The 13,771-nt window shown below is 40.2% G+C and overlaps 1 protein-coding gene across 1 annotated transcript in view; it reads left to right on the plus strand.

The window, feature by feature from the left end:
• TAPT1 (transmembrane anterior posterior transformation 1) overlaps positions 1-13,771 on the plus strand; it is a 59,613-nt gene that overhangs the window by 19,711 nt on the left and 26,131 nt on the right. The window contains exon 3 of the mRNA XM_074349985.1: positions 4,480-4,598. Within this exon, the coding sequence (XP_074206086.1) occupies positions 4,480-4,598 (119 nt within the window). The remainder of the gene's footprint in view (positions 1-4,479; positions 4,599-13,771) is intronic.

The raw sequence follows: 13,771 nt of genomic DNA on the forward strand, positions 1-13,771 counted from the left end.
GCTGGTTGTGGAAATTTTCACTAGCGTGTGATGTTTTGTTGACCAACTGTTACAGAATTGTTGCCATTTTGTAGTTTTAACATTGAAGTTCAGATGTTAAAAACTTAGGTTAAATCTTTGTTTTTCTTTCTTTTTTTTAATACATAAGGCTAAACCCACTGGCAAGGTTGAGGCTGATTGACAGTTGTCTTTAGTAGAAGTAGTGCTTCAGTTTCAAAGCCTTGTCTCCTGCAGACTGAAGTCCAACCCTGCCTCTGCTGCGCATGAGCTGGGCCAGCTCCTGAGTCTCACCGCAGAGTCGGGGCAGGGCGCGGTGAGGATGGACGGAAGCCCTGCACACAGCACCTGGCCAGCGCCTGGCTGTACTGCCCGGTACCTGTAAAAGGCTTCTGAAGCCCCTCCACACAAGGTCTCCCTGTGACAGTAGAGCGTACGATAAGCATGTGGTCAAGAGAAAGAAAGAGGGACAAATCAAAGACTGAGCTAGCTCTGGGAAGTTTTCACATAAGACCTTGTGTAGCATTTTTGTCTTTCATCCCTGGAAAAAATACACAGAATGGATAAGAGGTGAAGGCCAAAAACTCCAGTGTAGAATTTCTTCTTGAAGTACGTTGATTGTGCTTTGGTTTTCTGTGTTTTGTTATTCGTGTAACTGCCAGTTCAGAGAGATGACATACTCATTATAAAGCCTTCTCCCGTGAAGGTGAGACGCAGGTGAAGTAAGATGCCATGTTCTACTGGATGGGGAAAGCGAGGTGAGGCTGGAGAGGCAGCACCCGAGCAGAGAGAAATGGGCAAATTGGAGAAGAGTGTGGCAAGGATGTGCATGGCATGACTGTCATCTAACAGGACAGGTGTTCACCCGTGATTTAAGGAGGCATATTTCAAAAGCATCGTGCTTCTTTGATTTTAGTCACCACGTTGTATTTATTTTGAAATTTCTCGAAAGGGAAACAGAGAGTGTTATATATGAGGCTGATTTCATTACCTTATTGTCACATATTGTATATTTCAGGGAAACTCCCATTGGATGTTACTTAAGATTGCTTGAACACGTTATGGTTATTTGATCCAATTAAAAAGGAGGTAGTCCTTGCCTATTTTATCAAGATGCTGTACAAATTAACTGAAGTTGTGAGAGTATACATTATTTTGGTTACCAATGTATCCTCAAATCTTTTAATTTTATTGACTTATTTTCAAAGCCAGCTATAAATCTGTATATGTGAAATTTTAATGCCTCTTGTAAGTTTAAATGCGTTTTAAATCTGCATTTTTTATGACATTAGGCAAATTGGCAAAAGACTAGTTAGCACAGAGAAAATTTTGTTAACTCCTATGTTAACTCCTATGCTTGGTAAGAATAGGGAGTCAGATCTTTTTACTGTGCTCAGACTGTGTCAAGGAGAGCGTGTAGGGCCTTGGGTGGGGCAGGTGTGACTGCCAGTTCCTTTACTTGACCCACAGCCTCGAGCAAGCATTCAGCCTCCAGAGTCGAGGTTTCCTCCTGTGTCAGGCAGGGGTGATAATCACTAGCTCAAAAGCTATTGGGGGATTAATTAGTAAGCAGTCAGCGCCGTGTACAGAACACAGGGGTCGTTCTTGGCGCGGCTGCTTCAGGCTCTGGGTGGCCAGGTGAATAAAACACGATGCCCTGGAGTGTGCAGCAGGGCACCAGGCTCACACTCAGCCCAGCACCGCTTTCTCTGCCTCCTTTGAGGATGAATGTTTTCAGGATTACATCTTGTTTACTTTTTTAAGGAAATTTTCTCATTTTCATTTGTAAACAATTTAAAAAGAAGGCTGTGCTTTGTGGAAAAGTGCAACATCTGAACAATAGGTACAGTAGTTGAGTCACTTTTTTATGTTTCTAACCCTACAAGGCATTTCTGCTGCTTTTCTTGTGTATGTTGTGTTCTCTCCTAGATGGATGCTGTCTTTCTGCCTAGTTGAAGTTTCTTTAGATCACAGCCACTTGCTTTTCTCCCATTTTAATGTCAAGCTCTAGTGTATTGACAGCTCCAGGTGGTCGCTCCATGGTCAGCATGCAGTGGGAGATTTTTGTTTACCCACGGAGTTTGTGGGCTGGTTTAAAATGTGAGGGGAAGGCCCATTAGACTTCTGTTACTGCTGTTCACTATAAACCATAAACACTATTCATACAGATTCCTCTAAGCCTAAGAAAGGCAACTATATTCTTTAAGAGAAACGTCTATTCTTTCAGAGGAAATTTCAGTCTGCGCAGTCACTTTTCTCACCTGTGTTCCTGCTCAGGCTTCCTCCCCCTGGAAAGCTGCCTTCCCTTCCTCCACCCTCTCCACTGCCCAGCCCACCCTCTGCACATGTCAGTAGCCCTCATCTCAAATGTCATTAAGAATTCCCTCTTCTTTGGAGCTTTTTCCAAATCTCCCCAAGTTGGGTTGGCCATTCCCTCCCTGTGGCTCCCCTGTTCCTTGTAGCCTAGTTCTGTCACAGCAGCAGCCAGCTCTGCCTGGACTTCCTTTATCTACATGCTGGTGTCTTTTTTTGTGAAAAGCCGAAGAAGCTTGCTGAGGGCAGGAACCCCGTCCTGGTGTCCTGCCTGGCTTGTGCCCGCCCGGCCGAGCATGTCACTTGACCCATATTAACAGCTTAGCAGATGCTGGATGAATGGACGGTGCGTTCATCCCCAGTGTGAGGCTATGGGAGAGACAGCCGCTTCTTCTCCTTCCCAGCGTGCTGTCTGCTTGTGCACACACACCACGTGCCTTCTGGGGCGTCAGGTGTCTGCGTTTCCTGCCTTTGGGGTACAACTAGCAGTCCCCCAGTGAACGGGGAGAGGATTCCTGGTGACAGGAGAGGAATAAGGACAGACCACTAGTTTTAGGTGGCCCGTGCTCAGTCTTCTACGACACTCCCCTGTGCAGAACAAGGAGACAGATACAGGACTGTGACTGTGCTGAGGACAGAGACAGGGCAACTGACTGACCATCTGTTAAGAAGCCCAGCGCGCGCGCGCACTTGTGTATGTAAAGATGCATACATACACATATGTGTGTATGTGTGTGTGTGTGTGTGTGTGTATTGTTTTCTTTGAGACATCTTGCAAAAAATTAATAAAATGTGCCCTTTCTTTTAAAGGCGTGTTGTTAGTTGGCTACGGCTGTTGTAACAAAATACCTCAGACTGTGTCTTAAAGGACAGAAGTTTGTGTTCTCACAGTTCTAATGTCTGGAAGTCCAAGGTCAAAGTGTCAGCAGGATTGGTTTCTTCGGAGGCCTCTCCTTGGCTTGCAGACGGCCGTCTTTTCTCATGTCTTTGTGTGTGTCTTCCCTCTGCGCACGTTTGTGCCCTCTTCTTAGAAGCATACCAGTCATGCTGGATTAGTGCCCACCCTCATCACCTCATTTTAACTTAATTACCTCTTGTCTTCAAATACACTCACGTTTGGAGGTGCTGTGGGTTAGGCCTTCAGCATATGAATTTGTGGAGATGCAATTCTGCGAGTAACAGTGTGGATTTTAACTACTTAGTGTACTTCTGTAGGGCAGTGTATTAACTGAGATTCCGTGGAGTGTTATGTGTGAGGGCACACATACCATACCATGTTTGTGTGTCAGACTAGAGAAAGTCACCATCCTTGAAACAGAGTTTGGTAGTCTGGGTGTGGCTTCTTCTCTAAACCATCAAAAGACTCTGTCTTCCTCCTGTGAGATCTAGACCTAAATCTAACAGGTAAAAATGGATAGTCACAGAAAAATAGGGAGGATGTGCGAGTACACACAAAAGAGGGAGAGATGCAGACATCAGTGGCTACTCCTCCAGTTAAGCATAATGCCTTCTGGAACTATATTCAGTATCTTGTAATGACCAATAATGAAAATACATATACATACAACTGAATGACTTCACGGTATACCTGAAACTACCACAATATTGTAAATCAACTATACTTCAGTTTTAAGGAAAAAGAATAATGCCTTCCGAGTACAGCAAGTTTGAGTATATATGAAATTGTGTCCAAATGCATGATCACTTTACATATTTTTAACATAAACGGTACTTTAAGTCAGTATATTTACAATCTTTCTCATCCATGAAGTACTCTGATAAACAGGAAACAACAAAATTATGAAGCATAAAGTTAGTTTCAAAGTTTCATCTGGAAGGTTCTCTGTCAGAGAGCGCAAGCTTGAGGAAGTACTCACAAAGCCGCGTCTGACGTTTCGCAGCTGTGCTCAGTTGAGTAATGGACCTGTGTAGGTGGTAAACTCTGGAAGAAGAACTACAAAGTTGCATTTTGAAAAAGGATTTCTTCATTAAAATATGTCACATATACACGAGGAGAACTATTAACTTGTTATTCTCATAGTTATGAGAAATGAATTTCCTACAAAGTTTAGAAATTCCTTGATTGTTTGAAATTTTCATCTACAGTATTTTAAAGGATATTTATTTTATCTTTGTTTTTTTGTATTCTTCTCTCCTTTTAAAATCCAGCTCATGGTGTTTGGGATCTTCCTGTGCCTGGATGCATTTCTGTACGTGTTCACTCTGCTTCCTTTAAGAGTTTTCCTGGCACTGTTCAGGCTCTTCACGCTGCCTTGCTCTGGCTTAAGGTAAGTTTCAGATCATGAACTATTTCAAATGTCTAGATTATTTTTACTGCTTGTAGTTAAAATAAATAATCACTTGGATAGATTTTTTTAGAATGGGGATAATTCATAAAGTTGCATTCACACTTTGGCCCTTACTGTATAAACTAATGCTTTTGTCTTTTTAGTGAATATTATATATTTCTGCTTTTTATATGCACATTTTTCTTTCCAAATGGTTTTGAACCAGAACTTTGCTCCGGCCAGTGACCTAATGTTAGCAATGCAGGAGCCTGTGTGGAAGAGTAGGAAGGACCCAGCACTGGGTCAAGGACCTCATTACCACTCTGCCACCTCACCCAGTGCCTTTATTTTCTTGGCATCTCTCGGCCTCCTGGGCATTATCTGTAAAGTGAAGGCTTTTGTTCTGGTCTGAGAGGCGAGGGCGAGTGGCATCAGAATCTCCCAGGGAGCTCTTAGCTGCAGGGTTTCTCCTCCATCTCACTTGACAGTCACTGCGCGCGTGGCCTAGCGAGCCTTAGTTACTGCTTACAGGTGAGACGCCCTCTGATTTGTGAGAGGGGCAAACTCTGGAAGACCATCGTCCTGCTGGGAAGGATCACCAGCCTGGTCAAGCGCTGATTAGCTGGTGAGCTGTGGGCAACTGCCTAACTTCTCCAAGCCTGTGTCTCCGTCAGTAGAAAGGGGATGTTGAGAACCAGTATCTTTTACCACAAAGACTGAGGTGTAAAAAGAATACTCAGTGTAGTGCCTGGTGCAGTAGACAGGAACAAATACTATTTCCTTCCTTCTCTACCAAAAGTAGACACAGGAAGATGAAAATGTAAAACTAACGTGACTCTTCATGCTTTGTTGATCTTGAGGTTAGAAATTTGGAGTTGACAGTTTTTCCTCTGTGTTGTTATGTCAACGTACGTCCGCTCGGGGTGGTCACTCCCTGTAACGTTGCTGCAGAGCTCTCGCTCCAGCTGCCCAAGGGAGGTGTCTAGCATGCATCACGGTTCTAAATACATTTCATTCTGAAAAAGTTTTAAAATACTGAAATGGACAATAATACGTGAAACTTTATTTAACTATAAAGTAGGTGATTCAGCCATGGTATATAAAATATATAATTAATAACATGATAAAGGATAACTTAAAAATTATTAGTCAATATACAGAACTATATGTTGAAATTTTTTAAAGACTAAAGTCATGGAAGATTCTCTTTTAATGTAGTAAATGAACATATACTTAATATTTAGTAAGCTCTGATTAACACATGCATTCATTTTTAAAATGAGCCTTAGTTTTAATAAGAAAGATATCCTTCTAGTATAAATTGGAAGAATTTATTTATTGATCATGATGATCATATTGTGGTAAGAGGAAAACTTCTTTGCAAGATTGCATGGAGTAAAACAATGATAAGAATAAGATCACATCATTGTTTTATGTGATACTTTATGTTCTGTAATCTTATTGTCCTTCCAGAATGAGAGAATTATGTTACGTATTTTATTAATTACATGTTAATCAAATGGGAGAATCTTTTTTAGGAATTCACCATCAACTTTAAGAAATTCAGGTACACACTTTATGCCTTTGGGAGAATTTTTAAGAAGGCTTTGTTCATAGCAGCACACCTTTTTTAAAGACATTTGGAGCATGGCACTTCAATGTTAACAAAGCCTAACCTCGTATTCTGTCACTGTTCCTTTATCATCATTGGGAGCCCAATAAAATCGTGGCTATTTTAAGAAGAGCAGGAAAGAAGTCTAGTAAGACATTACTAAACATAAATCTTCACGTGCAATTGCGTGACAAGGATGGACACCCGGAAAATTGGGTAAAGCCAGGTGCAAGTACCTGACATAAGACAGCTCGTGCTGTGTGGAGATGCTCACGTCTGCACTATGAGTGAGATTACTTTTTAGCTGTTGTTTGGTCAACAGTGTGAGGCAGATCACGTTCTAGCCGTCTTGGCACAAGTAGCCTTTAAAGACAGAGCATGTTCTAATGACTGTTGGCATGATGAGCTAGAACATTAGGAGGATGTGTACCCTAGAAACACCCTTCCGGGGGGGCTCCTTGGGTGTGTTAGTGGACGTTCGCTGGCTGAGGGATTTGAAATGTTCCCAAGGACCTCTTATTTTAGGTCCTTATCTGAAGAGCAATCTTGTTGCACAAGCATCTAAGCTGTGTCTCTTGTCACTTGGGGGAGCAAGACACCAAAGTAACATTAGAGCAGTCTTTGTTCTGAGAACACAGAGGTGATGCAGCGCTGGGAAGCCGGTGCCCGCTACTCGCATTCGCTGGAGTGCGTGGTTGGTGGTCCCTGAGCCAGCCATTTCTAGGTATTTTAAGATTTTTTAAAGCATATAAAGTAAAGATGATAACTTTTGTGGATCACTTTAAAATATTTTTCAATCTAAATTAATCTGAGTAACATTTTAAAACAGAATTCAAATACATTCTATTTTCAAGGTTTTAGGGCTTAACTGACACCAGAGGGCAGCCTGTTAACACTGATACCTGTGGAAACAGTTCTTGCTGTTTCTGCAGTTTGGATCAACTGAAAAATTACATTTTATGCCATCACTAATAAATACATGATAATGTAAAACGTAACATGCAGTTAAAATTTTTATTATAACAGAATTTCAGCACTTTTAAATGCTCGATGTGAGTACAGATATAGACTATTAAGATACTGCCTTCCTGTCTTAATGCCTAAAGTATAATTTATCAGAAGTGCTTTCTACTTACAGCAATGTGAGCTGCAGTTTGTATTTTCTTTGAGCAATTTATAAAACAATGTATTTTTGAGCATTATTTTTTTAAAGCACTAAACTTGAAATATTTGAAACTTGAAATGCAATGTGAAAAATTATATTAGCAATTATATTAGCAAAGCTGTTGTTCATATTAAGTTTAAGACCTTTCAAATATTTTTAGGAATATAAACAAAATTATTAATCAGCCAAATTTTGCCTTCTTATAGCTTTTCTTCCAACATTGTCTGCTTCCATGAAAGCTTGTTTGATTTGTCTTGCCTGTGGCTGTACCACGTTCCATCTTTTTCAGCAAAAGCAAGAAGTGCTCTTTCCTCCAGTCTGACTTTACTTTTTCAAAGGGATAAGACGGAATTAAAGAGACCAGCAAAGAAGTTGGTTGTATTCTTTTATCTGTTTTCTTTTTCTCACACTCCTGGATTTTAGTCTTCTTGCTGTTTTTGTTTTTTTTTAAAGTTACTATCTTCCTAGTTCCTTAGTTCTTTGAAAGTATTCCCCAAAAGGGGGAAAAAAGAGATATTTGTCCAAGTAACCGAGATGCTGACTTGGAAACAGGAGCTGTTTGCGGTCTCCAGTGCGGTGGTGTCAGCGTCGTGCCGGCAGCAGAGCGCTGTTAGCGCCCTCCTTCCAGAAATGAGATTAGCGTTCCCACCTCCGCTACTTGCACAGTTAGATCTGGTACAGCATTTGCAAGAGGCTTCTGAAAGCTGACAGTCTCCCAGATTTTCTGCTTTAGAATTGATTCTTTAAACCTATTTCCAAATCTTTCGCAGACTTGCCATGGTGTTTGGTTTTGGCTTTGGGGTTTAAAGTGCTGACAGCCAAGTAGCCTCGCTGCCTTTCATTAAGGCTGAGGACCAGAGCGGTTCTGCCACCTCTCAAGGAAACCCAGCCTTCATTGTGATTGGCTCCACTGGTGAGCATTTTGCCAACTTTTGACTCTGTTAAAATATTCTTCATTTTGAAATGTTGGCAGGGTGATTTTCTTGCCTCTGTAGTTGTATATGTGTTGTCTGCAAAGGATGCACTGTTTCCATAAAAAGTTTATACCTGTCCTTAGTAATATCAAGAACATTTAAGTGAAAGCTATTGCTAATGAATTAACAATCTTGAAAAATCCTTGCCGCCAAATATTTTGCTTAGACCAAAATAAATAAAGAAATACATCCAGATTCTTTAAAAGCTGTTTCATTAAAGTACTTCTTCCCTCTTTCCCCAATAGGGTAGTATAATTTGGAAAAACATTTGAGAAACTTACTGAATTAGGATAATTTTTTTAATGAGGAGGACATGGAAATCAGAATTGAAATTTGATTCATTATATGAGGTCTCTGTTTCTTGGGAGAATGAAAGTATTTTGTTTTTTAGAAAAATAGAATGCTCTCTATTATGCTAAAGAGGTATCCAACATCTTTTTTTCCAAAATTATAGAATAAATAAGTAATAACCAACTGTACGTGTGGTTTTAATTTACCTGGCATTTCTGTGAATCCTTTTTCCTCCTCAAACCTGCGACTTCGTTTTGTGTTTCAGATTTTTCATATTTGAGTTAAAAATTGAGGGAGATTGTAGAGAAAAATGATACTATCTAGTGCCAAGAACAGATAGTTTTGAAAACTTTGCTAAAATATTTTAGACAGTAATAGTGTAGAGTAGGTTTAAGTAAGAAATGCTGGCATATTTTTCTTTTGCTATTAGAGTAAATAAAATATGTGCAAGGAAATTTTATGGATCTCATGCCATGGTTTTAGGCATAACTCTTACTTGAGGCTTAAAGTACTTTTTTGTTTTTAAGAGGCAATGATGTCTTTCTTTTGAGAATTTACCCTTAGAAAGCTCTTATCTCCCTGAAGAATGATGAATTTCAAATGCTTGAGTTTCTTAACCCATTGGGTTTTCCTCCGTATGCCTTACCTCCTTCAAGGTAGTTCTACCTAAAATTAACTTCACATACATAAACACACACATATACATATACAGTAGATTTTTCCCTTTTTAGACATAAGCCTTAATTTTGGCCTGAGTGACCAGTGCCACCCCCTGTCGCACGTGTAGGGAGAGCTCTTGATAGCTTTCTCTGGGGAAACGAGCATGGCTGTTATTTCCTCTTACCAGGGCTGATCTGTGTGGCTGAGTTGTAGGGAGCAGTACATTGATTAGAGAGTCTTCATAACCTCAGGTTGTGTCGTCCCCCGTCTCCTCACCGGGACGCTCTAAGCAGCGTGGCAACATGACAACCTTCTCTCTCTCTTTCTCTCTCGTGAATCAGACGGAGGGAGGAGCACTTTCACTTCCTTTATAGGATGGAATGTGGTGTCACAGGGACTCCTCGTGGTGAGTAAACCCTGACTTTTCCTTCTATACTCTTGGCCAAATTGACATCAGTACAAACGTATATTAATCATGATGAAAAAAAATCAGCAGATACAGCCATTTGGGGATGGACACATACTGAAGCAATGTGGTTCCCCATTCTTACTTGGTCATAACATTACTTTGTCCACATTTGGTCAGGATTTGAGCATGATCTCACCTAACAGAAAAATCACTTGATAAAATGATCTTTAATTCTATGCATCAGTCTAGATTTGACAGCAAATAGGTCATTTCCAATGCCCCATCACTCACCTTCAATATAAGCAGTTTTTATTTTGCATCATTCCAAGCACCAAATACAGCTTTATAAAACCAGTACTTCTTCTGATAGTTTGAAATTATTGTAAAGCCGAAAGAATACTTTAATCATTCCATTTAAGCATTTGTAACTATTTTCTACTGTATGTCACAGAAACTTAAGACTTAAAAATTTCAGTTTTCTAATTAAGGAAAACATCTTCATCTCAATACTTTATTCTACTTTAAAATTATAAAATGACTTTTCTTCCAAAAATGGGGACCATTTTTATTATTTTACATTTTTTTCCAGTAGTGCTTGTATTTCTTCATTCTTTCAATTATACCACAAATAGCTAAAAATATTAAAAGAGAAAGAGAGCAAGAAAGAGCCAGTCTGTGTCTTTTGTAATGAAACACTTCATGCTGGCACCGTGGCATATTTCAGCGCCGATCGGAAAGTTAGCTCGGCAGGGATTACCTCATTTGCTTGGTCATTTGTGTTGCCTCTTCTTCCTTCCTGATCTTTCTGTTTACTACCAGCTTTTACTTTAGTCTTAGTTGGCATATTATCTCCTGCTAAACAGGCAAGGAAAAGCCTTGGTCGTCTTTTTATGCTACATCTTTCTTATTCCCATAAAGCGTCCTTTGAAGCAACTGGGTCACTTTATTTGATAATTGTGCAAATCCAATGGAAGCATTTGAATGACCGAAAGATAAAATTTAGATATGCAGAAAATTTAAATTCTGTAAGAGTGGCTTAACTTGAAAATTTAAGAATTTTTAAGTTCTCCTGAATAGTGTTTAATATGACTTGTCTCATGATAACTGGCAGCCAACCTGTAAACTAGATTCATGGGTTTTTCGCTTGGTCCAACGGCTTCCTCCACTTGTTTATGTGTTAGTGTGGGATTTTCAGCATTTGCACAATGAATTGCCAGTAACTACTGTTTAAGAGGCATTTATAAGGAAGAAGTTTGGCCTGGAAGTATTGTTCAAAAGCCGATTCGGAGTTGATTGGCAGGGCTGTAGATAAGCATTTCCAGCTCCATAAGCAGCTTATCGTATAGTCATGCAGAAATACCCCAGCAGAGGAGGAAGCCAATACTGGGACTGGTTCAAGTTGTTTTAACCAGGTCAACTCATTTTGAGGTTGGTTCTTTTTCTTACTCAGAGAGGCTGTGATACATGTGATCCTGCCTTAGAAACAGTTTTTTATTATTGCAGCTTTCCTTTTTCATTAGCAGGGACATTTATATGAAAGCAAGACCCTTGTTTCTTAAGAGTTCTGCTGCTTTTATTTTTTATTTGAATAAATCTCCTTAATTTTGAAAATCAGAGCCATCTTTGTAGCAACCAGCTATGATATAAGCAATGGAAAATTTTCACCAGAGAGTGCACAGAAGGCAGGGACTCTAATAGAAATAGTCTTGTTTATTCTCTTTTTAGAAATAAAGCACAAAAATTATAGCTAATTTGTTTTTTAGCACAATAATTTTTCCAAGTGAAGTGACAGTACAGTGATAAATTATACAGTATTACATTTTGCTGAAAACATAAAATGTGCTGAGTTGCTGATTCCTGTAAGTTTAAAAGTTCTTTTAAAGAAAAGTCTAGAATGGTAGATAGGAGTGAGAACATGCCTTCTGGAGCCAGATGCCAAAGGTCAGATCCCTGCTCCACTCACTTCCTGATTCTTAACTCTGCAGCTGCAGGCACATTCTTGACTACTCTTTGCGTCATCTGTGAAATTGAGATGGTGTGGTACCTTCCTCATAGGATTATAGTGAAAAATAAAACAGGTATATATACAAAGTGCCTAGAATAATACCTGCCAGAGTAACTGTGGATTGTACAGATTGTGCTTCTACAACTCTTCTGTCATTTTTACAACCTGATTTAATCCCAGGCAAAATAAAGCTAAATTCAAGTTATTTATGCTAAATTTTTAAATTTAATTAATTATCATCTTGGTTCAAAATGTGTAGTATTATGTTATTTGGGGATATCTCTTTCTAATGTTTTGTAGCTCTAAATTCTAACAGTGACTTGTATTAAATATAATACTCCTTCAGAGATACACTAGCACATTGTTCCTTTGTTGCACATGTTTATAAAGAAGCACAATTGGATATATATACATATATATACACACATGTATATATATGTGTGTGTGTATATATATATATATAAAATCCTTTTATCTCTTAAATTAGATGCTTTGCCTGAGATCACTTAACTAAGTAGATGCCAATCTAGTACCGAAAGCTCTAAGTATAGATTTCTAGTTTAATTAGCTTTCTAAATCTTTCGGTAATTAATGCAAATTCATTAATACCACCCTACTTTTTGTTCCTGTCATTTTTTTTTTTAAATTCATAAAACATGACCTATAGTTCCTAATTACAAAGGCCCACACTGTGTGGGCGATTTGGGATTTTCAGCGTGTGCTCAGCTGTGTCTGTAATTCTGAGGGGGAGGTGGGTGTGTCCTCCTTGCTAATGCTTCAGTTTGTCCCCTGGCCATCCCAGGGAGACAGGCACACAGGCCAGGAGCCCAAGAGTGTTCAGATGTCTCCTCTTCTCATTGTTTGAATTGAAAATACATGTAGCTCCAACTTTTGACAAATGTAATACCTCTTCTGTTTTTAATCTTAGAGTCGGGGCTGAAATTACCTTGATAGCTGAATAGCCCTCGGCAGAGTTGTGTGTTTGGAGATGGGAGATAAGGCTCACTGTGGTTTTCATAAGGAGGAAAGGGCCAGAGTCTGCCTGGGAGGGAGAGGGACAGCACTGCAGACAGAAAGGGACACAGAAATGGTGATAGAGAGACTGGTCAACTTTACTCTCGATGCGGTTTTACCCAGAATTTCAACTTTAACCGCTAAGAATAACTTCCCTCGGTTTATGGCGCTTGTCTGAGGACACATGGTCTGACCGGGACCATTCGGACCCGTCCCCATTTAGGCTCGTTGGTTCAGCCCAGTGTCTCATCTGCTTCTAGCCCTTCCTGGACACAGTCTTCACCGAACCTGCCTCTTTTCAGGACTTTAGCAGTATTCCGTGTTCTCTCTGTGAACAGATCAGATTCATACCTGACTGAAAGCCACGTGCAGTGTGCACTGTAGAAAACAAGGGTAGGTCTGTATCACTGCTCACAGGATTGGCATTGTACACCTCCCCGTCATCCTATAAAACAGTGTTCTGGGTGGTGGTTCGGAAGAAATACAGATTCCTTGTTGAACCCTACTAGGATCTTTGGAAGAAAGGCGCCCCTGATCTGAATGTGGACAAGGGCTCGGAAGGAGCGCCAGAGAATAGGGAGCCAAGGAATGATACCAAGTAAGTCAGAGCTCAGGAGGCCTTCGGCCCCCAAGAGCCAGCTTGCCCCTGGGGTGTTTGCCAAAATGTCGTAACGACAGGTGGCAGTGAAGAGGCTCTGTGGCCCCTAGTGAAGATATCCGGGCTGTGTGTTGACCGTACTGTTCACGCAGTGGCCAGAGCTGGAGACTGAGCATCTTCTGCTTTGAGGAATGAGCCTGCAGGAGACAGAGAAAGCACCTCTCCCGTTCCTGTCCCAGGAGTTTTATAAACAGTGAAAGTAACCTTAACTTTCTTCTTTTCTTACTTGCTTTTTGCTGAGTCTTAGGAAGACATTTCCATTGACAGTTTAGGTTAGCCCTTAATACTCTGACCTCAGAAGTAAGGAATGATTCAACTCATATTAAGTAGGAAAAGCTGTAGTTGAACCTTAAGGAGCCAGGGGTGAGGGGTCCTGACCCTACAC

The sequence above is a fragment of the Camelus bactrianus genome, chromosome 2 (assembly GCF_048773025.1).
Source record: "Camelus bactrianus isolate YW-2024 breed Bactrian camel chromosome 2, ASM4877302v1, whole genome shotgun sequence".
NCBI classification, from domain to species: Eukaryota; Metazoa; Chordata; class Mammalia; order Artiodactyla; family Camelidae; genus Camelus; species Camelus bactrianus.